At 54.8% G+C, this 23,317-nt stretch overlaps 6 protein-coding genes across 8 annotated transcripts; 2 read left to right on the plus strand and 4 right to left on the minus strand.

Annotated features, from left to right (window-relative positions):
• Window positions 1-61: 61 nt before the first annotated feature.
• Window positions 62-1,558, plus strand: PV07_12156 (uncharacterized protein). The gene is made up of 2 exons (XM_016399654.1): window positions 62-226; window positions 289-1,558. The coding sequence occupies exons 1-2, from the start codon at window positions 152-154 to the stop codon at window positions 613-615; spliced, it is 402 nt and encodes a 133-aa protein (XP_016242466.1). The 5' UTR covers window positions 62-151; the 3' UTR covers window positions 616-1,558.
• Window positions 1,559-2,222: 664 nt separating this feature from the next.
• Window positions 2,223-7,325, minus strand: PV07_12157. Of its 2 annotated transcripts, XM_016399655.1 has the most exons (3): window positions 6,823-7,325; window positions 5,198-5,662; window positions 2,223-5,141 (listed from the first exon to the last, which is right to left on the minus strand). In XM_016399655.1, exons 1-3 carry the CDS (start codon window positions 6,880-6,882, stop codon window positions 2,898-2,900), a joined length of 2,769 nt encoding a protein of 922 aa, XP_016242467.1. In that variant the 5' UTR covers window positions 6,883-7,325; the 3' UTR covers window positions 2,223-2,897. The 2 variants fall into 2 exon arrangements, with proteins under 2 accessions (XP_016242467.1, XP_016242468.1); XM_016399656.1 differs by lacking the exon at window positions 6,823-7,325 and having other exon boundaries at window positions 5,198-5,809.
• A 2,172-nt stretch (window positions 7,326-9,497) lies between these two features.
• PV07_12158 (hsp7-like protein) lies at window positions 9,498-12,265 on the minus strand. The gene is made up of 2 exons (XM_016399657.1): window positions 12,046-12,265; window positions 9,498-11,989 (listed from the first exon to the last, which is right to left on the minus strand). Exons 1-2 carry the CDS (start codon window positions 12,070-12,072, stop codon window positions 9,989-9,991), a joined length of 2,028 nt encoding a protein of 675 aa, XP_016242469.1. The 5' UTR covers window positions 12,073-12,265; the 3' UTR covers window positions 9,498-9,988.
• A 175-nt stretch (window positions 12,266-12,440) lies between these two features.
• On the plus strand, window positions 12,441-16,173 carry PV07_12159. 2 transcript variants are annotated; one of them, XM_016399659.1, is made up of 3 exons: window positions 12,441-14,536; window positions 14,597-15,474; window positions 15,557-16,173. In XM_016399659.1, the coding sequence occupies exons 1-3, from the start codon at window positions 12,662-12,664 to the stop codon at window positions 15,639-15,641; spliced, it is 2,838 nt and encodes a 945-aa protein (XP_016242471.1). In that variant the 5' UTR covers window positions 12,441-12,661; the 3' UTR covers window positions 15,642-16,173. The 2 variants fall into 2 exon arrangements, with proteins under 2 accessions (XP_016242471.1, XP_016242470.1); XM_016399658.1 differs by having other exon boundaries at window positions 12,441-15,474.
• PV07_12160 (uncharacterized protein) lies at window positions 16,103-17,258 on the minus strand. The gene is made up of 2 exons (XM_016399660.1): window positions 17,103-17,258; window positions 16,103-17,034 (listed from the first exon to the last, which is right to left on the minus strand). The coding sequence occupies exons 1-2, from the start codon at window positions 17,180-17,182 to the stop codon at window positions 16,224-16,226; spliced, it is 891 nt and encodes a 296-aa protein (XP_016242472.1). The 5' UTR covers window positions 17,183-17,258; the 3' UTR covers window positions 16,103-16,223.
• A 371-nt stretch (window positions 17,259-17,629) lies between these two features.
• On the minus strand, window positions 17,630-19,311 carry PV07_12161 (uncharacterized protein; the record flags this gene model as incomplete). Its single annotated transcript, XM_016399661.1, has 1 exon — window positions 17,630-19,311. Exon 1 carries the CDS (start codon window positions 19,223-19,225, stop codon window positions 17,630-17,632), a length of 1,596 nt encoding a protein of 531 aa, XP_016242473.1. The 5' UTR covers window positions 19,226-19,311.
• Window positions 19,312-23,317: the final 4,006 nt, after the last annotated feature.

Below are 23,317 nucleotides of genomic sequence, written 5' to 3' on the forward strand. Positions count from 1 at the left end.
GCCAAGCGCCTTGAAATCGACTTGTTGGTGAATTTCCGCAACATCGGTCACCACCGATTGTCCTGCTTCTACTACTCCGTACATCTAGTCAACGGGCTCAATTACGCCAGCTCTCGTCTTGCAGCGTGCACACCGTCTACCGACGTCCACTATGGCCCCCTCACCACAAGAGCTGTCTATGTTCCTCGACCCCTTGGTTCCTGACTCTCTCACGCACAATACTCGTGTACGTTCCCCTCCCCCCGGCTAAGAAGAAGCTCTATAACTCACTGCATTCTGCAAACACAGACCCTGTCCAACATCCGCTCCATCTCGGGCCTCCTCCTCGGCATCGCGGCCGGCATCCTGGGCCTCGAGTCCCTCTACGGATTCGGCTTCTATCTCCTGTGCAACACGCTCATCTCGGCTCTGTTCTACTTCCTCCTCGCGAAGGGCAAGCCCCAACGGTATTTCGCGGGGACCGCCGGGTCGAGGGGTCTGAGCGACGATGGCAAAAGGGGCAGGAACGAGGGCACGGGCGCCTGGAGAGAGATCTGGCTCGGAGGCGGCCTGTTCACGGAGGCGTTGAGCGGCTTTGTGCTTGGGTGGGCCGGCGTAGGGGGTGTAATAAGATAACCGGCGCGACCGAGGAATTTTCCTTGCGGAGGATGAACGATACGAAAGATATGGTGCAAGATTGAAGCCGTGGCTAAGGGTCAGAGCTTTGGGGCGACGTATGGAGGAACTTCCACCCCAACTCCGACACACTCCAGTGTACCCGCGGAAGTCTGGGAGTCTGCCCTTCTGTGCCTTTTTGTGTGTTTCCTCCGTCTCGTCAAACAGACGCTGGTTCCTGACGTCTCATATCCACGGAGCAGCCAATTTATTGCAGTTCCGTCACGAAACGTCACCCTCAGAGCAACGTCAAGCTGTGGAATTTCTCAAGGAAAGCTAGTCAGGAGCCCCCTCGCCGCTCGACATGATGCGCTGGAAGCACGACGTGAGAACTCGAGGACCACTGCCAGTTCAAAATGGACCATCGTTCTCAATCTCGACGATCAAACCGAGTCTCGTCAAACAGCCTGCCCTCCTGGACACTCTCCTCGGGCAAAGACAGGCACACATCTTGCACTCATCTGCGTCTCAATACAAAGCCACCGCCGCGCCGCGCCTCACTTTCACTTCCACTTTCAACCCCGATCCATCTACCTGTGTGGATGGTGCCGTCCCAGGCAATTGGGGAAGTAACGACACACCTTCGCACGTCATCCGAGCAACCTGAGAGCGTGCCGCGGCGGGCTGATGCGGCATTGGTAGCAGACCTACCTATGAGCGCAGCCATCACGTCTGGAGGAGCACCGACCGCGTCGAGAGTCACGAGTCATACCAAAGGGCGCAGAGGAGGGTCATTAACGTAGAGGCATTCTTTAGTTGAGGCAACAGTAGACAGAAGCCTGACCTTCGTTTGTGTCTTATACCTTGGGACAATGCATCTCGCCTCCTACCGGATAGACAGACGAGAAAGCACAAAATCCAAGATCGACGGATGAATGAATAAATAAATGACGAAGACCCCAGCCCAACCAGTCCGTTCCACTCCTTTCCACCTCAATCGCGTAGTCTGGTACACCGTTCAACCTCAATTTAAAAGGATCGCCCGACGGCAGCATCGGAGGATCAATGGGGAGGTGGCCCTGTTTCTCGACGGATAAATTTCCCCCAACGACAGATTTGAGACCCTCTGAGGATCATGGCTTTTGTTGTACCCTCGTATGTAGGGAGTCGACTACATCGTTTCGTTCGAGAACATTTCCCCAACCCGTCATGATGTTCCTTGTCGTACTGGCGAAAAATACAATACCCGCGAAACCATATCCATCCATGTCTTAGATATACTTCGTATCCATATCTACATTTCATATGTTTCACATCCATAGTTCATATTACGTATCCGTCACCTGAGGTGAGATCTATCTGATTCGCATTGACGACCCGTCTCCACCGCGAAGCAAACCTGTTAAGTATTGCGAGTAGCCACCTACCTACCTACCTACCTACCTACCTACCTACCTACATAGAGGAGAAGGTAGGTAATATACCAAAAAAACTCTGTATAATAGAAATAGCTAATAAGTCGAACAGGTCCACCCCTCAACGATGTATTTCAACCCACAGGCGATCGGTATATACATATATATGAGGGGGTGTGGGGTGGAACAATATACTCTTGCGCCGACCCCAAGGTGCATTTGTAAGGGAACGATAGAGGACAAGACCACTTCAAGATTAGAAAGGAAAATAACACTGGATTTGGAAACACAAGCACGACTACTGCAACACTGCAATACTGCTCGAAATCATCGTACCAAGTGGACCGCAATGATCAGAATCACATCAAACAACGAAGAAGCTGTCGAAGAGCCCGCTTATCCTCTGCATCGCAAACCAAACAATCAAAAATCACGGCCGCCTCTTGGTCCACGGTGCTGATCACAACATTCCATAAAAGTTTGCTCCACGCATGGCAATCTCAAGCGCATCAAACAAAAGAAATCCGCGACACCAACCAATTAGTCGCCAATGGGAACCTGGACAATAATCCGCGTTCCCGCTGCACGCGCCCGACCCAGCCCTTGAAATCTCACTGTCTCATCCATATCCAGCTCAAGAGTCCATTAAAACACCGGTCCATGTCCTCCAAGAATGGTGTTGAGATACTCCATACCTGCCGATCGATGCTGTTGCGCAGATTCCCCCTTCCGTCCACATAGCCAAGGTCCGTAGACGAGCAATCCATGTTGTACAGCAGGTGCAAAACCGTTGGATTGGCTCAAGGCGGAGCTCACAGGGTCTGCCATCTCGCCAGGTCAATTGATCCGACAGTTCTCGTTTTGCAAAGAATTGCCCGGGGCATCGTACTAAAACCTCCCCCTTCGCAGGATTCGTCCAGTCAATGACCGCCGAGGTTCTAGCCGAATATTCTCCTTTTCGGTTTTCTCATCCTTACCATCCTTCTCCTCCTTTTCTTTGTCGTCGTTTTCGTTCGCAGGTTTGACGGGTTCCCCATCAACATCTACCGATTTTCGGGCTGCACTGGATCGTCGGCTCGGCCGTCGTGCGCTACCAGGTGTGGTAGCAGTGAGAGACCTCGTCGTGATTGTGGGAGACTGCATAGTGGATCGCCGGGCAGTGGCCGAGCTAGCATCCTTTGCTACGCTCCCATCTACCTCAGCTGCGTTGGGGTGTTCCACCCCCGAATCTGGTCCGCGAGCCGGCTTTTCAGGAGCTGTACTCTTCTCAGCATTGTTTGTTCCATTCACTCGGGCCTCGTCTGGCCTCGCTTGGTTATCCTCTGCAGTTCCCGTCATCCGAACATCTTGGTCCTTGGCTTTTAGATTAGAGGATTCTTGTGCCGCAGGCTGCACCTCCTGCTTCTCCTCTTCTCGCTTGACTTCATCTGGCTGTGCTTGAGCTGAGGAAACCGCTGGTTCAGGGCGTATAGGTGCAGTAGACGCTTGCTGGTTGGGAGCAGTTGTCCCAGCGTCACCGATTGTGATTGTGTCTCTAGACTCTGGTCGTGAGGTAGCAACCCTGATGGTAGAAGGAGGGGTAGGCAGAGTCCCTCCCGATGGAATTGCGGGTTGAGAATTGGCTGTGTCCTCGTTGCTCTGAGTTTCAGTCGAACTGAAGTCCCCCTGCAGACTTTTTGGTTCTGGTTCAACGGTAGCCGGCATTGACGACGGCGCATTTACGCCCATCCAGCCGGGACGGACGGCGGTATGCGTCAGTGCAGGAGACCCAGCTGCTGTTTGAGGCGCAGATCGTCTTTCGTTCTCGGTGCCCAGGGTGCGATTTTGGAAGCCATTTGTCATGGATGTGTCTGGACTTCTTTTGAGGCCATCTGGCATGGTGGGACTGTCGTCCGTCGCAGCTGGACTGGGTCTGTAGCCAGCCGGTCTCGTCTCGGGGTCGACACCAAACGAACCCGGCGTGCCGACCCTCCCAAAACTCTGGACCTTGGTCTTGAGCTTCATCTTCAAGTTCTTTGGGTCTGCCATCGTGCCCGCAGTACCTCTACCGTGGTGGAATTCGAAATCTTCTACCTCTTTCACCGGCACGCCGTACCTCTCGAGCGCCTTATCGAGACTACCGATCGTGCCCTTCGGCTGATCATGGTTCTTGACGATGTGGCATTGCAGACCATGCACGGTGCGCCAATCAATACGTGAACATCCGTCATGATTGCAGCGCAAGTACATCTCGACTGCAGGTCCTGTCGGATGCTCGGCCGTGCCTCCCAGCCCATAGGACGTCCAGATACCACGGTTCAAGGTGTCGACTCTTTCGCAGTGGTGGTGTCGGTTTGCAAATGCCTCGGACATCTGGTATGGATGAGTCGTCGAGGGGGTACGTTTGCCACCACTCCCAGTCGGCGGCGTAGGGTTGGACGTATTCGGAGCACCTGGGTAAGAGTGGAAGTGATTGGGCTCGACTCCATTGTTGGCTGGATGGTTAGGAGTCCTGTTGGGATCTCCCTCGTTCGGAGGTCTTGATATGGGGCCGTGGGAGGCTGGTGGAGTTGCGGTCGTTCTGGCGTTGATGGTGGCAAATCCCGAGGTGGGCGGCGCGTTGATCGAAGCAAATCCAGAAGACGTGGTGGCGGGTGGTGGGCGGGTATCATAGATCTGTCTCGGCGGATTCGGGTTTGTCGCTGGTGTCGCTGGTGACTGAGTGCTTGGGACGGGTCGTGTGAGAGGAGAAGCAGGCCGCGCTAGATGGTTCAGTTGCGACCGATCGGCAGAGGGTTGGGGGGTATGACCTGACCCGTTCGTCGTTATCGTCGGGGAGGCATTTGTCGGCGTGGTGGAGTAGGACGAGTGGTGATACGGACGCGAGTAGGTTGACGACGAGTCGCGATAGAAGGAATAGGACGGAGCCGGGGCTGCTCGACTCAATTGTGGCGAAGGTCGCGAGTGAGCTGGATTGATGGCATCAGGTTGACCGGGAGGACCAACTTGATGGCGTTTGGGGGGCGGGGGGATGGTCGAGAGCGCGGGACCCGGCGGCGACATTGACGATGAAGATATGCTCCGGCCTCCTGGCGCTGGGGAGTCGTCTGGTGGTAGTCCACGTTTGAGTCGCTTCAGCCGGCGCCGGAGATTCTGGGAACCAATTAGCACAAGTGATTCTACATAGGTTTGCCCAAATCAGAACATACACTTTCTTCATCCTCTAGCTCATGATCAAACTGGGCGAAGGCCGCATCTTCTCTCTTTCGGCGTGCCTCGATTCTGGCGTCTCTGCGTTGGCGCGCTTCCATGATCAGAGCCCATTTCTTGTCCTGGATTTCCCGCCTACGACGGATTTTCTCGTCTTTCCGCGTGCGCTTGGACTTGAGCATCTCATATTTCTTGACGTTGTGATCCTCGACGCGCTGCAGTTCGTCGAGACGTGCTTGGACGGCATCGGGGGATTCCAGGGCGTGCTTTGATGCTGGTGGCGGCAGGGGAATCGGCGCGGTCAACGGACTGGCGAACCGGTAATCATCGCCTCCGCCCACCGAGACATCGCTGTCGGAAGATTCGGGGTCCATCGGGTCAGGCACGGCCGGTGAGCGTTGAGGGGGATGTTGGAAATTTCGGGGTTGGTGTTGATACGGTGATTCCCAGGACGAACGTGGACGCTGCAAGGCAAAGAAAGATTAGTGACAAGAGTCGTTATGAAAAGATGGGTCGGTTTAGAGTTGACAAATTAGAAAATTCCAGCAGACAAAAGAGGGGAAAGGGAATGATGGTGAGGTGAATGGCCAGCACCAAGGGACAGGGAGGTGTGGGGAGAGAAGAGAAGCCACCAATCCCCCATCGAGCCACATCTCGTATTGTGAAGTCGGGCTTTTTTTTTCACTCCAGGTCTCGACTCGATGGACTGCGCGGTGAATGACTGCACAGGAGTAGACAGGAGTATCCGGAAAGGGTTAAGAGACTGATGCAATAGGAGGTGCAACGATGACAATGGAGCGCTAAGCAGAGACAGGAAAGACGCCAACACAGGTGATGCAGCTGGATAGCACCAAATGGGATTGAGGGTGGTTTGGAGAGAGCTGGCGATTGGTGAGAGGCGACAAAGAGGAGTCGAAGGCGGAGTGGGATGAGTGGCAGACCTAAAAAGGTCGCCCAGGTATTGAAGCCAGACGCCAAGACAACAAGGAGTGCAGTTGGGCCATGGTGGAGGCGGTGCCCGACCATTCGTGTTGGAGGAGGGAGGGGAGCCCAGCCAGGCGGGCAGGCTAGCAGCCTAGAAGCCTAGAGGCCCAGAAGCCCCGAAGGGCTTAAGGGCCTTTAAGGGCTCGAGTTGGTTAGAGGGCCCCTCTGGGTCGCCTGCAGCGCCCGCCGAGCCAGCCCTTGAATCGAAGCCACGGCGACTGCATCCAGGGTTGGACACGCGGACAAGCGAGCATAAGTGGCCACTGGCCAGGATATCGTCAATGGGTTCAGGTGTCGCTCACTCTGCATTTCCCAGGACGCGGTGGCGTTTTTTCTTCTGGCTGTGCCTGCCAGATGACCGGGAGTGGTTTGACGGCAAATCATTGACAGTTGATTGAGGTGCCAGTTCTAGTTGTCCTGCGCTATCTCGGAGGACAGATGGCGATGATGGGAGCAGGCAGTCCTCACGCGCGCGCTCTCTCCGTAGCATTTTCTCTTCTGCTCCGCTTCTTTTTCTTTTTTTAAATTTCCCGATGACGCAGAGGGCTAGTGCCAGAGTGTGTTGAGGGATGGTGCATAAGGTGTAGTGCAGAACAGAACAGAGCTGAGCAATCAAGCACAAAACAGAAATCTCACATACCTCGGACCCAATATCGTGGGAGACATTGCGCGCCATTTCTGATGGCGGCCGCGAATACATGGCGACCGTGAGATGACGACTGACTATCGCAGGGGGTGTGCTGGCGATGGGGGAAGGGTGAAGACAAGTCGGTCGAGCAGCAGGACCAAACTGAGCGCGACTCAGACTGAATGCTCCCAAGAATTAAGTCGAGGTTGGGAGCGGCATCGGCAAGTGGATAATAGTAGTCGCGCTGTTGACAAGGCGATGGTGATACAAAGGCTGACAAAATCAGTGGTGTACAGACGTGTGAAAGCAACAATAAACAGTCAGCGGTCGACCAGGTTGATACGAACAGCTTGGACTGTAGAGACGGGAAGGTGGAGGACGGGAAAAGAAAGGGAAAAGAGAGGAAAGGGGAGTGAGTAGCACAAGAAGAGGGAGAAGGAGGGAATGTCTGGTAGAGATGCGAGGGAAAGGACACTAAATCGCCGTAGGATAGGCACAAGAGCAGTCAAGCAGTGGGTTATTGGATGGAATGGGGAAAGTCCAAGGTTAAAATGTTAACAAGAAGCGAGAAAGAGGCGTTTAGAGTACGTCGATGCGACGGCCGAATAGTAAAAAGTGGATAAGGTCGATAGGATGCGGCCTGTGGGCTGGCGTGGGCTGTTTGGCTGAGGCCACGGCTACGGGTTACGGGTTACGGGCTGCTACGGTTTGACAAGACACAACTTGGGAAGGGGGGAAGGGAAAGAAAAGGGAAAAGGAAGGGGAGAGGGGGGGCCAGTCATCCACCCACCATGAGAGAATTTAGGGAAGCGGGTTCTCGCTTGACCGTGGGCACCGAACATACTAGGAAGTGTGTGCGTGTTAAGTGTAGCGACTAAGTGTCTGTGTCTGAAAAAAAAAAAAACCACGGAAAAAGAGGGTCAGGAGGAGGGATGATACGGGGGAGTGGTTGAATACCAAGGTAGGTAATTAAAATACCAACACGGCGATTGACGAGATTGAGTTGGATCGAAGGCCCCGTCATCTCTTTCAGTTTGGGGGTCATGCAGCTAGGTTCCCGGTGGATGATGGGAGTGCTTGTGCCAATAATGGAGGGCCAGGGAATGCCCAAGAGGGATATCTGGTTAAGCTGAATAGGTACGACAAGGCCCTCACCTCGGGGCCCTAGGGGCCTCCTTATACCAGTACCAAAAGAGTGGGCACCCGCGTACTAGGTACCCAGGCAGTGGCAGCCCATGTCATAGGTGGTCACCCCTTGAAACACCAAGTAATAATCACCAGCAGCTATAACCCGAAGCAGCCATTAAGGCCCTTGATTCCTATTCAGTGGCCGCAAAGTGGCCAATTGATTAGTAGTAGTAGGTCCGGCTGCCCTGAATACATTCTATCCCTTTTGCCGTCGTCCGTACGATCCTAACCCACTACGAGTAGGCAGCTAGTGGGTAGTGTTTACGTGAACTCAACTCATCACTTATTACCTCCCACCACCACCATCATCATCAGGCCTATACTCGTAATTTCGGCCATCAGCTGGTCGCTGGCCACAACTACTCGATGCGGCGATTTTCGTTCGGTTTGCGGAATTGGGGGGGAATGCCCACTGCCCCCTCGTATAGCCCGGGCCCCCCCTATTTGGTGTCCAGTTGGTGAGCCCACCAGCGATAGGCTCCGCGGGGCCCTTCTTTCTCCCTTCATCATCCCTGGGATACGAGGCACTAATTTCTGCTGTTGCTGGATATAATCTCTCGCTGATAATACCAGGATTGCTATCGGGCAAATCACATCACCCCGTTTCGCCCCTCTAACACAGCTAGCCACGCAACCAGCATACGACGAGATACACAGAAACAATCCCCCCCTTTCCGTATCGGGCTCCTGCTTCTGTTGCCTCTCTCTGTCCTCTCTGTCCTCTCTCGGTCACCTGTTCGTTCGCCCTTCACCCTCCCATCTCCACCATCACCCATTCAGATCCTTTTTCTGACGAGGACTAGTAGGGTACTCCGGTTAAAGATGCCCGTATACTCCGTTCCGAGCTGCTAACCCCCCTGTCCCTTTCATTCTACTTCCACCCAGTCGGTTTCGCCGTCATTCAAAGGTGTCAATCAATCTTTTTCAACTCACTTCTCGTCACACACACACTCACCCTCTCTCCTCCGGCTGTCGGGGCTTTCGGTCAATCCTCGCGGTGATTTTCTCTACCACGCCCACCCCCCCCCTCGCGCAAAGACACCGTGACGTTGCCACATAATTCTCGTAGATTAATGTGCGCGCTATACATTGTTTGCGCGTGCCGACCCCCGTCGCCCGTCCCCGTGTTTCCCCTTTTAACACGTACCCGGCATCTCCTGTGTCGTCAGCTTGGTCTCCACTTGGCCTCGAGTCAGCCTCCTGGCGAATCCATCCGTGCCTAGTCGTATACACCGAAACGGTCAGAGTAGTATACGCACCCGGTCCAGGGCCCCAAGGCCTCGTTCCGCGGTGATTGGCAGCTTGCTTATGCTATACTGGAGGAACTCAATCCTGATCCATCCATCCATTCCATCCCATCAGTTCCCTCTTTCGGATACTCGCCATAACTCCTCGCCTTGCGGCCCCAACGGCCGCATCGCCTAGGACTTGTCATCATTATCACTGTGAGCCGTCAAGGAGCCCTGCAACCAATCCGCGCCATAAACAAAGAAGACGCCTGTATGAGGGGAGATTTGTTCTTTTTCTATTTGCACAAGGGCACCACCCGCGAGACTTATCCTCCCCCGGCTCGCCACCCTCAAGGCTGAGGTGTCCGTGTCGTGCCCGGCCCTTCTCTACAATAAATAATTACACCCCTTCTTCAACCGTCAACCGTGCTCGAACAAGCCAAACCCCCTCGTGTACTCCGCTCCTGCAGTCATTCCTCCCGGCCAGCGAAAGCGTGTGACAAAATGTAACGCTCCATGCTCCTTCAAACACTCATGCATACCAGTCATGACGCAGCAGTAGTAATGTCCTCGTCAGCAACCCTTTTGTCCTTCCCCAAGAACAAAATTAATACACATAGAGAACTCTGCCCGCGATGGTGGCAAGAATGTCCGAAAAGATCGGCCAATATCCGGGGTAACAAAAAGAAGTCGAGTACAGGGATATCATTAAAATACAAGTTGCTTTTGGGGACCCGTCATCTCCATCTTCACTTCACCCTTCACGGCTTCTGCTCACCACTCGATGAGCCTTGCTGTTCACCGCCCGGGGGTGGCTGCTGTGACTCTTCGCGGGCTTTGTGCATCTTGTCAAACAGACTGAGGGCCGAAGTCTGGAGCTCATCGATCTTGGCCTTCATCTCCTCGGCAGTGGCAGTGCCTTCGCCCGCCTGGTTCTTGGCAACGTACTCACGGAGAGAAGCAATCTTCTCCTTGATCGTGTCGGCTTCAGCCTTGTCCAGCTTGTCTTCAAATTCCTTCAATGCCTTCTCCGTGTCATTGAGAACGCTGTCGGCCCGGTTGGCAGCTTCGATGGCAGCCTTACGCTCCTTGTCCTGAGCGCCGTATTTCTCAGCATCATCCACCATGTTCTGGATCTCCGCATCGGAGAGACCGGATCCCGATGCGATGGTGATGGATTGATCCTTGTTGGTCGACTTGTCCTTGGCATGAACATGCACGATCGAGTCGGCATCAATATCAAAGGTGACTTCGATCTGAGGAACGCCGCGGTGTGCAGGAGGAATGCCAACCAGCTGGAAGTTGCCCAACAGCTTGTTGTCCCGAACAAGCTCACGCTCACCCTGGTAGACCTTGATCTCCACAGCGGTTTGGAAGTCGGCAGCAGTTGAGAAGATCTGTGACTTCTTGGTGGGGATGGTCGTGTTACGGTTGATCAAACGTGTGAACACGCCACCGAGGGTCTCAATACCAAGAGAGAGGGGCGTAACATCGAGCAAAAGAACGTCCATTACCTCACCAGCAAGCACGGCTCCCTGAATTGCGGCACCAATGGCGACAGCTTCATCGGGGTTGACAGATTTGGCAGGCTCGCGTCCGAAAATGCTCTTGACAGACTCGTTGACCTTGGGCATACGAGTCATACCACCGACGAGGATGATTTCTTGGATATCCTTTGCCTGCAAGTTGGCATCCTTCAGGGCCTTGCGGACAGGTTCAATGGTCTTGGAGATGAGAGGATCGACCATCTGCTCAAGTTGAGCTCGGGTCATCTTGATGTTGATGTGTTTAGGGCCGGATGCATCCGCGGTGATGAAAGGTAGGTTAATATCTGTCTGGATGGAGGAAGACAGCTCGATCTTCGCCTTCTCGGCGGCTTCACGAATACGTTGAATAGCCATGCGATCGTTTGATAGGTCGATGCCAGACTCCTTCTTGAATTGCTGAACAAGGTGGCGCACAAGGGTGATGTCGAAATCTTCACCTCCAAGATGGGTGTCACCGTTGGTAGATTTCACCTCAAAGACGCCTTTCTGGATCTCGAGGATAGAAATATCGAATGTACCACCACCTAGATCGTAGACCGCGATGATACGATCATCCTCTTTCTCAAGGCCATATGCGAGCGCAGCTGCGGTGGGCTCGTTGACAACACGGAGAACGTTCAATCCAGCAATTTGACCAGCGTCTTTCGTGGCTTGGCGCTGCATGTCATTGAAGTAGGCAGGGACTGTAACGACGGCGTTCTTGACAGGCTTGCCAAGGTATGCTTCGGCAGTCTCCTTCATCTTTGCCAGGACCATACCTCCAATCTGCGAAGGCGAGTATTTCTCGCCGCGAGCTTCCAGCCAGGCGTCGCCATTTGTATGTTGGACAATCTTGTAGGGGACTTCCTTGATATCTCGCTGGACTTCTGGGTCTGAGAACTTCCGGCCGATGAGTCGTTTGGTCGCGAAGAGGGTATTTTCAGGGTTGACGACAGCTTGTCGCTTGGCAGCAACACCAACGAGGCGCTCTCCACCCTCCGTGAAGGCCACAACGGAGGGCGTTGTTCGAGTACCCTCGGCATTTTCTATTATTCTTGGTTGCTTGCCTTCCATGACCGCGACGGCCGAGTTTGTTGTTCCCAAGTCGATACCAATGACTTGACCCTTGACTTTCTCAGTCGACTCGGGAGCTTCGGTCGAGGCATACCGCGAGATTATTGATGATCGGGGTGCTTTGATCTGGGAGAAGCGAGAGAAGGGGGTAGAGCGAGGAAGCTGGGAGATTGATTAGAGGATCAGTCCACGATGAAAGCAACAACATTGGGACTTACAGCTCTGGACAACCTTGAGGCGATCATAATGATCTCACGTATAAGGACAAACAGAGAAGCAGCGAAGAAGGTAGGAGATGGGCAAAGGCCTGGAAACCGGGGTGAATTGTGAAGATGAAGAAGATGGGTGATGGGACGAGTAGATGAGCTCAGGATGCAAAGCAGACGCAATACAAATGGACGGAGAAAAAATCTCTCTTCCCCTTCGCCGCAAGGTCGCGCGCGCCTTGGCACGACAGAAACTCTCAGAAATTAGGAGGTACGGCGGACAAAAAGTGCTCGGCAAACATGCCGGATTGTGAAATATATGGGTCAGCCTCGCGGAGACAGCCTCGTCCAATCGACGTCACGGTCCGGCAAACCTAAGCAGCCCTCCTCTCAGTCCACAGTGATGCGATTATCACCCTCAACTTGGAGGCAATTGCATTCATACCAACAGCCAATTTATAAAGATTCTTCCTCTATTGCTCCTGAGAGTCGTTGCGCTGGGGATCTGTCTTCCTAAGCTTCCTAGCTTGCGCGCTTACCACGCTTTCCACCTCCATATTTTCAATCCGCCTTCTACCTCGCCGAGCGATGCGTCTCTTCCCTTAGATCCCTCGTCTTCCGTCGCGAAATGACCGTGCCCAACCGCGAACTATGGCTCATTCCTACAAAGTCCCTTGTTTCCCACTCTAAGTTCTACCCGACAAAGATTACGGTATCCCACCACCAACTGCGTCATTTCATCGGCTCGTCGGAGCAAGACCTCATCTATTATGTGTCATGCAAAGACGTATTTGTCCTCGATCTCGCAACCCAACAGAACTCGTTGATCGCAACGATACCCTTTGAGTCGCGGTGTCTGGCCGCTGACCTGGGCTGGGTTTGTGTGGGAGGGGAGCAAAATGGCGACTGCGCTTTTATCAAGATCGAGAAGGACGAACATGATCGGCCGAAATGCTTTGCTCATGACATGAATGTCGACTTGTTGGGAGGAGAAATAGTCAATGCCATGAGCATTCACACATTCTTGAATCATGGCAAGACTCCCGACGAACCGGTGGTATTGATCAGCAACAACGACAAGACCGTCAAGATCTACTCTCTAGCTCAACGACAGGTGCTGACGACTCTGCCACATCCCGTCCCAATGAACTTTGCAGCCTTGTCTCCCGACTCGACGGTCCTCGCAGCAGTTGGAGACTCCAACCGTGTATACTTCTATCGACGACACCATGAGGAGGATCGGGACATCATCGATGGTTCTACCGGCAGGTACACCAAGTACCACTGGGAGATGTTTGCAAACCCCGTGGTACCGACTGGTGTTCCCGTATATGACGACCACAGCTTTGCAGTGGCCTTTTCACCTTCCGGGCATCTTTGCGCAGCTTCCTCCCAGGGTGGTTCCATCTCGGTATTCGACATGCAACGTCTTCTAAGCAGCAATGAACCCGGTGGATCGTCCATAATATGGACTTTTTGGTCATCACGGCCAGATTTATATGGATGTGTCAGGTCCATGATATTTTCTCCCGCACCATGGGATCTCTTAGTCTGGGCTGAAGACCATGGGAGTATAGGTGTCGCGGATGTAAGACAGTCCTGCGTTCGACGGCAAATACTGGACCTCGACCGTCAAAAAGCAGAGGAAATCAAGCTCGAGGATGGAACTCCAGTCGCGTTTCGCAACATGAGCCACAAGGAACGGTTGGTGCAGCAGCGACTCATACGACTAAGAGCCATGCGTGGCGTATCCGCTGAGGCAGCTGATGAGCTAGGCGTCGGTGATCTTCTGAGCGAGTCGGGGCAAAGGCCAAATCGCCGCGACCTGGTCAACTATGAGGGCTTGGATCTGGATGCTCGAGAAAGATCGGTAGTCGAGGCACTTGATACCACAATGGACAACGTGGAACAGCCACCAACTCGCCCATACAGTATCAACTACACGACCTCTTCCCCGGGCTGGATTGCTGGAAGAATGTCAAGTGACGGTACATCACAGCCTCTAGGGACCAGTCGTTCTGTCGGTCCACGCTCCCAGCCGCCAAGGAGGAGATCCTCCGTGGTTCTTTCCGAGCCGAATGGAAGTCGATATCTTGATCTCAACCCTGACCATCGCGTAAGGCTATCTGCGTCTCCAGGCCGCATCGGCGATGACGAGGACCCTCCAGCCACGTCGACAAATACTTTAACTCCAGCATCCAGAGCTGAGCCGCAGCCAGGACCTTCGGCTATTCCGCCACACGACCCCTGGCACGTCATTCAAACAGCACTTGAGTCGGCTCGGGTATCGGATTACGGCAATCGCAGTGTGGCGCTGCTTGGTCGGATTGAAGCTGCCTTGGAAGCTGAACAACAACTTGGTAGCCAGCTTGAGCGTCAACTAGCCGACGAGAGACAGTTGTCACTCTTGCTTCGCAGGCAGCTTGATACCCAACGGCGTATACGTGTTGAGAACGAAAATCGACTTGACCATCTTCGGGCGGAGGTGGCAAGGGACAGAGATGTAAGCGTTGGGGCTTCATTGGATCGGGTTCTGCAGCGACAGCTGACGCATGAACAACAGAACTTACAGCAGCGGTCGCAGGAGTTGGAGAGGGCATTAAGAGTTGCAACGGAACACTCTCGAAGACTGGAAACCGAGCGAGACCGGATCTTGGGTGGTGGTTCGGGAAGTGATGTGAACACTGTCAACCCTTCAGGTTCCAGCTCGGCCCGGACTACAACGCTGCCCACCACGAATCTTCGATCGTCCAGTCAGTCAGATAACGTTGAGAACATTCTCACGGATTACTCCGAGTCCAGCCGTCAGAGACTAGCCTATATCGAAAACTTTCAGCGACAGATACGCAGAGCAGAGTGGCAGTTAGCTCAAGCAGCCCTTGACACCCAATCTCGGGACAGCGCCTTTCAGCGCGAGATGGATACACAGGCTGCAGCCTTGGATGCGGCCGAAGCTCGAATAGCATCGCTCAGAACTCGGATGACAGCTACCGCTAACGAGCTGAGCAGATTTGACAGTGCTCGCGCCGGCTCACCTCGGAGAGAGCCCCAGCTCATCAACCGCCCACCGGTAGTCACTGACAGCCTGCGCCGGGGCCCGGTGACCGCTCCCTCGGGTCCGCCAGCTCAACGGGCTGGTGGTAGTGGTAGTAGTGAGGCAGGACGTGTCGATGGAGCTAGATCTGGAGTTGCCGGTCGCATTCTGGGTGGCGGTCGCGTTCTAGGTGCGGAGATGCGTATGTCACAAATGATGTTTTTGAGTGGCAGCATGTCGGGAAACAGATCGATCGATGCCAACGGGAACTGGATGCCTCCCGCGGCTGGATCTGGGTTGCAACGCGTGACGGGCGCTGGCGGGAGGTCGACAGTTGCAGCACGAGTGGCAGGTCAGGCCGAACTAGGCACAACGGGGATCGCGTTTAGTCCGGATGGGCAGTTCCTGTAAGTCTGGTCCTCTGGTCAAGAGACTGGAGGGTTCCTGGAGAAAAGGCCAATGGGTTTGTGCTGACACAGTGGGACATAGGTACGCCGGTGCTGAGGAAGGCATCTTTGAATTCAAGGTCAACCTCCGCGACCGCATGACCTTTCCTTCCTTCGAGGCCAGGTGAAATGAGACGCGCCCCGATTTCCAGGCCCGCTGGCACTGGATTGCTCGCAATTCCAAGTCGCCACCTCTATTACGCCGTCTCTCCCTCTCTGAGACAACCAGGATTTCCGAGCAGGCACTATTACTTGAATTGGGGACAGGTCTACATGATACGTTTAGTCGACGAGTGGACGGATGGATGGGTTGATGGTTGCCGTGCCTGTGATGTGTAACGACGACCAGACTTTATGAAAGGAGCGGCGGCAGAGGGAAGAAAAAAAAAGCTCCTGCTTTCAATTTCCTCCTCGTCCTGGATCATAGTATTTTATGGCGGATGGCGTCCAAGGGAGGGGGGTTGGGGTGTATCAATACCTTTGCTGCACCAGTTTTAGGGTAGCAGTCTTTTTGCCCTTTGGTAACACAGCACATAAGTTTACCTTTGTCACATGCATGCATAGTGTGCTTGGGCTTCGGTGGCACGGGTATGAAGGTTGGATTGTTCAGATTGTTGGCGCTAGACATCTACAGTAGACCGCTTTGACCTCGCGTACAACATATTATCCTACAAGCGCCTCCCCCTGCTCTATCGGATCGGGGGGAGGACTCAAGCACTGGCGTGCGCGATCCCATTCTCCCGGCCCTCCAGGAGGACCATGCCCTTCTCGCCCCGGACCAGCTCGTCCAAACCCTTGACCCGGACCTGCATGACCCGGCACAGCGTGTACTTGTGCTTGCTCCGGACGACCTTGCGGTGGCGGTTGCGGCGCTTCTTCTTCTCCTTCAAGGTCATGGGCTGGGTCTCGAGGCCCATGACGCGCACCCGGCACTCGAACAGCCGCTCGTCCAGGTAGTTCGGCTCGCCCGTGCGGCGGGCGTCGTACGACTCGGTGGCCGCGGTGCCGGCCTTGAGGGTGTACTCGCGCGACCCGAGGACGCTGGCGCGGTTGAAGCGCAGGACGTCCCCCGGCGCGACGCCCCTCATGTGGAAGGGCAGGCGGAGCACGTCGCCCTCCGTGAGCAGGTAGGGGAACCGGTGGACGTGCGCGACCACATAGTGGGGTTTCTGGCCGTGCAGCTTCGGGAGGAGGGTTTGCAGGGAGCGCGAGAGGACGAGGGGCCGGTCGAGAGATTGCGTCGTCGAAGGAGATATTGTCGTGGTGGCGGATGGGGATGGTGTTTGGTCAATGGTGGCAGAAAGGTAGCTGGGCGGGATTTCGGGCTGGGTGTTCTGGAACTGGGATATCGGCGTCGTGGTGGACGGCTGCGTCCTCGACTGGTGAAGAAGCCTTGCGCGGAACGGGAGGAGGAATGTTGGCGGTGCGGCCACGGGCTTGGAAGGGATGTTCAGCGCGCTCTGCACGAGGGTGCGTGACGACACATGGTGAGATCTTGTCTGGTGAGGTTGGCGCAGAGATCTGCTGCCACGGTGAGTTTCAGTAGCTGTTTTTTCCCTCAATGGGCACGGCAAAGAATTGAGGCTCACGGTTTGGACACGGATGAAGGGGCCCTCGAGGGCATCGAGTCAAAGATGCATTTGATCATGCGCCCGCAAATGCGGCACATGTTGGGTGATCTTGAGCGAGGTGCTCGGCCTTTTTCCCTAGATGAAGCAACTGCGCTGTGGTGGCTAGACACTTTGGTCTGGTCAGTGTCGGGATGCTCTTCATGGAGGCAGAGCAAATTGGAGTGGAGCGGAGGCTGGTCACGTGCACGCTGCTTGGCCTTGACGCCTGTTAAATCCAGCCAAGCCGCTAGTAATCGGTACCACCTCGTACACAGGACGTCGGCAGATCGGTTGACCTCGTCGTTATTCCCATCAATTCAGTTATACATGCTCTGACACAACCCTTCACGCAAGCACCAAGCCGGCCCCTTTTCGACAACCCTGTTCGGGCCTTTCGATCATATTAATACATGGGAATCGGTAGCGTACAAGTGGTGATAAAAGATTCTTGAGATTTATACGCCCCTCCACCCTACAATCTACGTTAACGCAAAACCATCATCATGTCAAATTATTGTGATGCATCCCAGCTTAAAGTGCGCCATCCAGGAGTCGAATACCCCCCCATGGTAAGATTTTGGGATGTCGGGGAGAAAATCCCAATTTAAATTGGCTTCACAGAGCCCGACTCTCAGGTACTTGTCCGACTTTGTGGTCGATCTGACCAAAATAAGGTGCCTGACCAGTAATGTTCGGAGAGGGAGGCCATGCTCTGACAAGGCAAGTAGGAGTACCGTACCGCCGTGATCCCAGAAGTCGTCCGGGTAATCTTCCCTCATGGACCGTCGGATAGATGGGCCTGATGTCTCGTCTGACCCTGCCTGTCTGTCCATATAGAAGCTAAGCTGGCATTCCCTTTTTGAAAGGCCACGAATACACCCTTCCTGCACGTATGCCTCCCCATTTTTCTGGAATCGCAGGTCAACCTCGAACATCCGGCCTTCTATCGTCGCCTCCGCAGATTCAACGTGGCCAAATTCTGAAGATACAAGTGAGGGATCGAGAGCCGGCAGTTCGTCGTCATGTTCTGGTGCGTCAATATTCTTGAACTCTTTCTGTTCAGATAAGCGATTGATCGTCGCTAATCGAGCCAAAGGTTGACTGTCACTGTACACTTCGTAGTCTACCTCACCGGGACAAGACACCCAAGACCAAGAAGGAGACTTGGTGGGCGGAGTCCAAATTTCGTTGCCATCGCGGAACCAGCACAGGCCGTTCACAAAATCTTTCGTCCAAAGACCAGCGCAATATTCAGTCATCCGTGGACTGAATTGTTGTTTCAGCTGGGCGGCCAGGCCAGAAATGGCCGGCAGCCTGTCATCTAGGTTGGAGAGATCTCGAGTGGTGTATTCCTCCACGAGGTCCCTCCAAAGATCTAAAAGCTCTTCGTCAGGGACCATCCTTGATCTGATTTTTGGCGCTGACACTAACTGCGACCACCATTTGCGCAAAGTCGTCGTCTGTTGTGGGTAGTCGCAAGGATTCCAGGAAGTCAAGTACCCGTCTTCTCTCGATAGGTGATTTTCTGCACAACTGAAATATGCCTGATCGAACAGGAACGAAATCACTCTTGTACTGAGCAGAAGCTCTTGTAACGTCCAGCCTCGAGAATGTAGTCTGTAGATATCATTTTCTCCAAGGGTTCCATCATCGGGAAATCTTGCCATGATCCTGGACCCAAAATAACTTCTTCCTTTGCAAATATCGAATCCTGCCCGCCCACGTCTGCCGGGCATTTTGAGAAACGAATCGTGGCAGGTTGGCGCCGCATTTGCAGAGATAGTGACATGGGCTCCGGCATAGACCTCTCGCATCGCGAGTGACTCGGTCTTCCACTCCTCTTGATCTCCTTGGGCGATACAAAGCGCATCTATCCACAAGTATCGCATCTTGAGAGCTCGAGCGGTTTGGACGGCATCCTGAAACACAAGGGGGAGGTCGTCGTCGATTGGAATTCCTTCAGCCATCTCCTTCAGATCCTGCGCCGTCAGGTTCAAGTATTTGATCTTCTTGGTCGACGGGGGGCCCCAGCAGTAGGTCAGAGCTGCATACTTGGTCCCTTTTCCAACGCTGGAGCGAGCGTCGTTGATGATTTTGACCATGCCATCAGTGCCCACGTCGACAAGACGCCTCGGAATGTAACCCAAGCTTGAAATGCAAGAGCACCGCTCATGGCTCTCTACACAGGTCTGCAACGCATCGGATGCAAACTTGAAGCAAGCGTCTGGGACGCCTTCCACTGGAAGACTGCGCCTTCTGGGTAGCCATGCAAGCTCACCGGCGACACCAGTCGACTGTTCCACAAAAACCTGGATTTTGCAACTCTTTCCCCCCCAATAACAAGTGATATGGCCCTCGCTGGCGTAGAATCGAACTGATAACTTTTCACTCCCATCCTCGTGCTGAACAATTTTGTGTTTGTCAACGACAGCCTGGACTGCTTGTTCGAAAATCCAGCAGCGATTGCAACCTTTTTGTGCAGCCTCTTGAAGGCTCGCATATGGACTCGTGAAGAGATCTCCAACAAAACCATGGCAGAAGTCGCAGGACCAAATGCCGCTGCGATCGTCTAAGGGACTTTCTACAGACGCAGCCATCGATGGCTCGCCGCATGAAGGCTCGCCAGGAGCGGACGTTATATTTCCAGGCCGACTGGAGGAGGGGCACGATGGACTTGGGGGCGGCTCTGTTGGCAGAAGGTCATTGGAGAGAGCAATGACCAACTAGGAGCTAGAAGCCAGCATTGCTCTTGACATCCCCCGTTTGTAAGGCTGGCGAGGCGCCACCCACGCAGAGGATGGTGATTGCCTGACTCCGCTGCACAGACTGGAACTTTCGGGGCACATTCTGCAGCCGAGTTCGAGGGACTGGGTGTGTAGCAGCTAGGGCGTTAATCGGAGGGTCAGCCAAGAAGGATTTATCGGTGGAGGGTGGCATAAAGGACTACCTCCACTCTTGTATGCCTTCACCCCACCTATAGCCGCCTCTCCTGCTTTTACATCCACACCCAGCCTCATAACAGGTCGAATAAAACACGTAGACCACCCGCGGCAAGCTCACCTAGCTGAGAAAGAAAAATCAAGGGCCCGTGGCTTAGCAGGCTGGCCCAGCCCCTCGTCCCTATGCCGTTATACCAGGAAAGATACAATGTACCTCTGGGTATGTATGACCAGCTCAATACCTTGAACATCTACCAAGGATAGATTCCATCCTTGCTCACCAACTTCCCTACATCCGCGTCCCTCTCGCCCTTCAAGATACTCAGCATGGTCTGGCCCGCGACGATGGGATCCCCGGCCAACCCCCAACCCCAGCGCAACTCCTCGCTCTTGCCACGTAGATTACTCACCACAAACCCGGGCGTCATGGCGAAGACCTTGACCCGTTCGGGGTGGCGGAGATGCTCCTTCAGCGCGACCATGTTGAGCGCCGCCTTGGACGCGTGGTACCCGCTCGTGTCCCCCGGCGGCTCCGGGCCTCGCGGGCGGGTCGTGTCGGCCGTGCGCGCGAAGGAGCCCGCGCCGGAGGACACGAAGACGCTGTACGGGGTGCCGGGGGCTTGGAACATCAGTGGGCGAAACACGTCGGCCATGACGGCGGGGCCCGTCACGTTGGTCTGCATGCACCGCGTGAAGCGGGTGTGTATGTCGGCGTCGAGGGAGGTGGCGCCGATCGCGGCGTTGTTGATCAGTGCATCGAGGTGGCCCCATTTGCGCGAGACGGCGTCGGCGGCGGCGCGGATTGATCCCGGGTTGGTCACATCGAGATGGAGCGTGGAGAGGCGTGACGCCAGGTTTGGGACATTGCCGGAGCAGGATGCGATGATTGCGGCTCTGGAGGCCTCGACATTTTCAAGAGAGCGGCCCGTCATGATGACATGGAAGTCGTCCTCTGGAGTGGTTGCCAGGACCTGAGAGGTAGCGTAACCTACTCCGCTGTTGGCGCCAGTGATCAAGACGACACGAGGAGCCATGAGCGAGAGCTATATGTGCTCTGTATGCCCCTTACACTCTGCAGCCTCCCTGACTCGCGGAGATCTCTAGACAATGTCTAGTTCGTTCTATTCTCGTTGAATGATGGCATGGACCAGGCCATCTATATAGATAATGGTCCATTGAACTACAGCACTCAACCACTACCGAACACCCGCATTTGATATCTGCTACTAACAAGCACGTTGGCCTATGATAGTATTGAAGGGTCGATCATTGCCCAACGTGGAGAAACCCTGCGAGAGGTCCAGACCATGGCCCCAGATCTATATGCACGTTAATCGGTCTGGGCCGCTAAACTCTAGGAAGACGGATCAAAGGGTACGCAATACCTCGAGGCTCGGGTTTCGCCATTTGACTCTGCAGATCTGGATATCCTCAGTATTCTAGTCGACAGGAGAAGGAGAGTGGACGCATGCCTCGTCATTCATTCTCCATAGATACTCCCCAACCCTTCTCCCACCACGTTAACGGCCTGTCTTGCGTTTATTACCTCCCTCCTCCCAACTACCGAGGCGTAAAGAACTCGTCGGCCATTTCCACGATGCCCCTGGCCGGCCGTCCGAGCAACTGCCCGAGGAGCGGGTCGACCACCTCGCCCTCCCCGTTGGCGAGGCCCTCGAACCAGCCCGCCCAATTGTCCTCGAGCCAGCCAAACGCCTCCGGGGGCACGCTCCCATGGTCCTTGTGATACCTGACGGCCTCTTCTTTCCCCACGAAGCGCAGATCGACCCTGCGGCCGGTCCTTTGTTCCACAAGCCTGGCGATCTCGCTGACGGGCGTGGCGCGGGGCCCCGTCAGGCGCAGCGTCTGCCCGATGTACTCGGTGTAGCGGGCCAATATCAGGGCGTTGCCCGCGGCGAGGTCGTCGATGTCGACCCACGCGATGGACGAGTCGTTGGGCACCACCCACTCCAGCGGCCGCGCGTCGCCCTTCGCGAACACCGCCGACGTGGGCGGGCCGGCGTAGTAGTTCCACACGTGCGCGTACAGCCCTTCGCGGACGATCACGTAGTCCATCCCGCACTGCGCCAGGTACCGGGCCGTGTGGATGTGGCCCTGCTGGATGCCGATGACGCTGTCCAGCCCGGTCTCGCCGCCAAACATCATGCTGGTGTAGACGACGGCCGTGACGCCGGCCGCGCGGGCCGTCTCGATCGCGTTCCGGTGGTATTCGACCCGCCGGACGCCCGGGTCGCCGTGGGACACGAGGAACAGCACGTCGCCGCCCGCAAAAGCCGACTTCAGCGATGCCGGGTCCGTGTAGTCGCCCTGGCGCACCTCGATGCCGTGCTCCCTCGCGATCGCCGGGACCCGATCCGGGTTGGAGGACGAGATGATCAGATCCGTGGGCGGGATCAACTTCTGCTCCAAGATGTGTCGCAGCACTCGAGACGCCAGTTTCCCGCTGGTACCGGTGAGAATGTATCGAACCATGCTGCTACTGCTGCTGCTGATGGGGTTTCAACTTTGAGTAGTTTGTTATGGATAGAAGAGGCTTGGAGTGATGAGCATTCCTGACCTGGGATCTTGTGGGCTTTATATCCTCAATTATAGAGTCAAACCACCACAATCTCGGCGGTCCCCGTTTCAAAAAGCCCTTGACAGTGTTGTAGCTCTTTCCGGAGCAATAAATTACGGCATTAATAATGTCGTAGGATCGTAAGACATGATAAAAGACCATTCGAACTGCCGCTGGAATCGTTTTGTCAGCTTCCGGGGCGATGGACTGTGTAGGTGGCGTTGCGGATTGATAATGGCCACCCTCGATATGCGCGTAAGAGTAAAACATCAGCGTAGTTCCATGTATAGGGCTCCACGTTGGACATAGAAGTCTCCTTCGCAATTGTCCATTCGTTCGCCGGGTGGTGACCATCCTCTTCAGAGTGTCATCCGAGCCAATCATAGAGAGGCCATGCCGTTAAAGCCCCGTAATTATGAGTAGGTAGCATGACCATAAGAGGTTAGGTAGTGCATCCAGTCTCCCCTACTCTCTCTGATTGCTGATATATCACAGCTCGTCGCGCAAGTCCAGCATTCAGCCCAACAGCACTTCGTGGAGCGTTCGACGTAGTGTTGCAACTGTATTCGGTATAGTTCCATCGATGGCGTGGTCTTGGCGTCCTGGACAAGCATAGTGCGATGCTTAGCTTGAATCTTTTCGCTTTAACTATACCCACCTACTTGTAGACTGCAGCCTTG

The sequence above is a fragment of the Cladophialophora immunda genome, assembly GCF_000835495.1.
Source record: "Cladophialophora immunda strain CBS 83496 unplaced genomic scaffold supercont1.8, whole genome shotgun sequence".
NCBI lineage: Eukaryota > Fungi > Ascomycota > Eurotiomycetes > Chaetothyriales > Herpotrichiellaceae > Cladophialophora > Cladophialophora immunda.

What these genes read in the sequence shown, in the direction of transcription:
- PV07_12157 (XM_016399655.1), bottom strand. Translation starts at nt 6,882, where the DNA reads ATGTATTCGCGGCCGCCATCAGAAATGGCGCGCAATGTCTCCCACGAT. An exon ending in CCCACGATATTGGGTCCGAG is followed by an intron (nt 5,663 to 6,822) that starts GTATGTGAGATT and finishes TTTGCCTTGCAG; the next exon opens with CGTCCACGTTCGTCCTGGGA. An exon ending in AGCTAGAGGATGAAGAAAGT is followed by an intron (nt 5,142 to 5,197) that starts GTATGTTCTGAT and finishes ATTGGTTCCCAG; the next exon opens with AATCTCCGGCGCCGGCTGAA.
- PV07_12158 (XM_016399657.1), bottom strand. Translation starts at nt 12,072, where the DNA reads ATGATCGCCTCAAGGTTGTCCAGAGCT. An exon ending in CCTCAAGGTTGTCCAGAGCT is followed by an intron (nt 11,990 to 12,045) that starts GTAAGTCCCAAT and finishes TCAATCTCCCAG; the next exon opens with CTTCCTCGCTCTACCCCCTT.
- PV07_12159 (XM_016399658.1), top strand. Translation starts at nt 12,662, where the DNA reads ATGACCGTGCCCAACCGCGAACTATGGCTCATTCCTACAAAGTCCCTT. An exon ending in AGTCCGGATGGGCAGTTCCT is followed by an intron (nt 15,475 to 15,556) that starts GTAAGTCTGGTC and finishes AGTGGGACATAG; the next exon opens with GTACGCCGGTGCTGAGGAAG.
- PV07_12156 (XM_016399654.1), top strand. Translation starts at nt 152, where the DNA reads ATGGCCCCCTCACCACAAGAGCTGTCTATGTTCCTCGACCCCTTGGTT. An exon ending in CTCTCACGCACAATACTCGT is followed by an intron (nt 227 to 288) that starts GTACGTTCCCCT and finishes CTGCAAACACAG; the next exon opens with ACCCTGTCCAACATCCGCTC.
- PV07_12160 (XM_016399660.1), bottom strand. Translation starts at nt 17,182, where the DNA reads ATGTGCCGCATTTGCGGGCGCATGATCAAATGCATCTTTGACTCGATG. An exon ending in CCTTCATCCGTGTCCAAACC is followed by an intron (nt 17,035 to 17,102) that starts GTGAGCCTCAAT and finishes CCGTGGCAGCAG; the next exon opens with ATCTCTGCGCCAACCTCACC.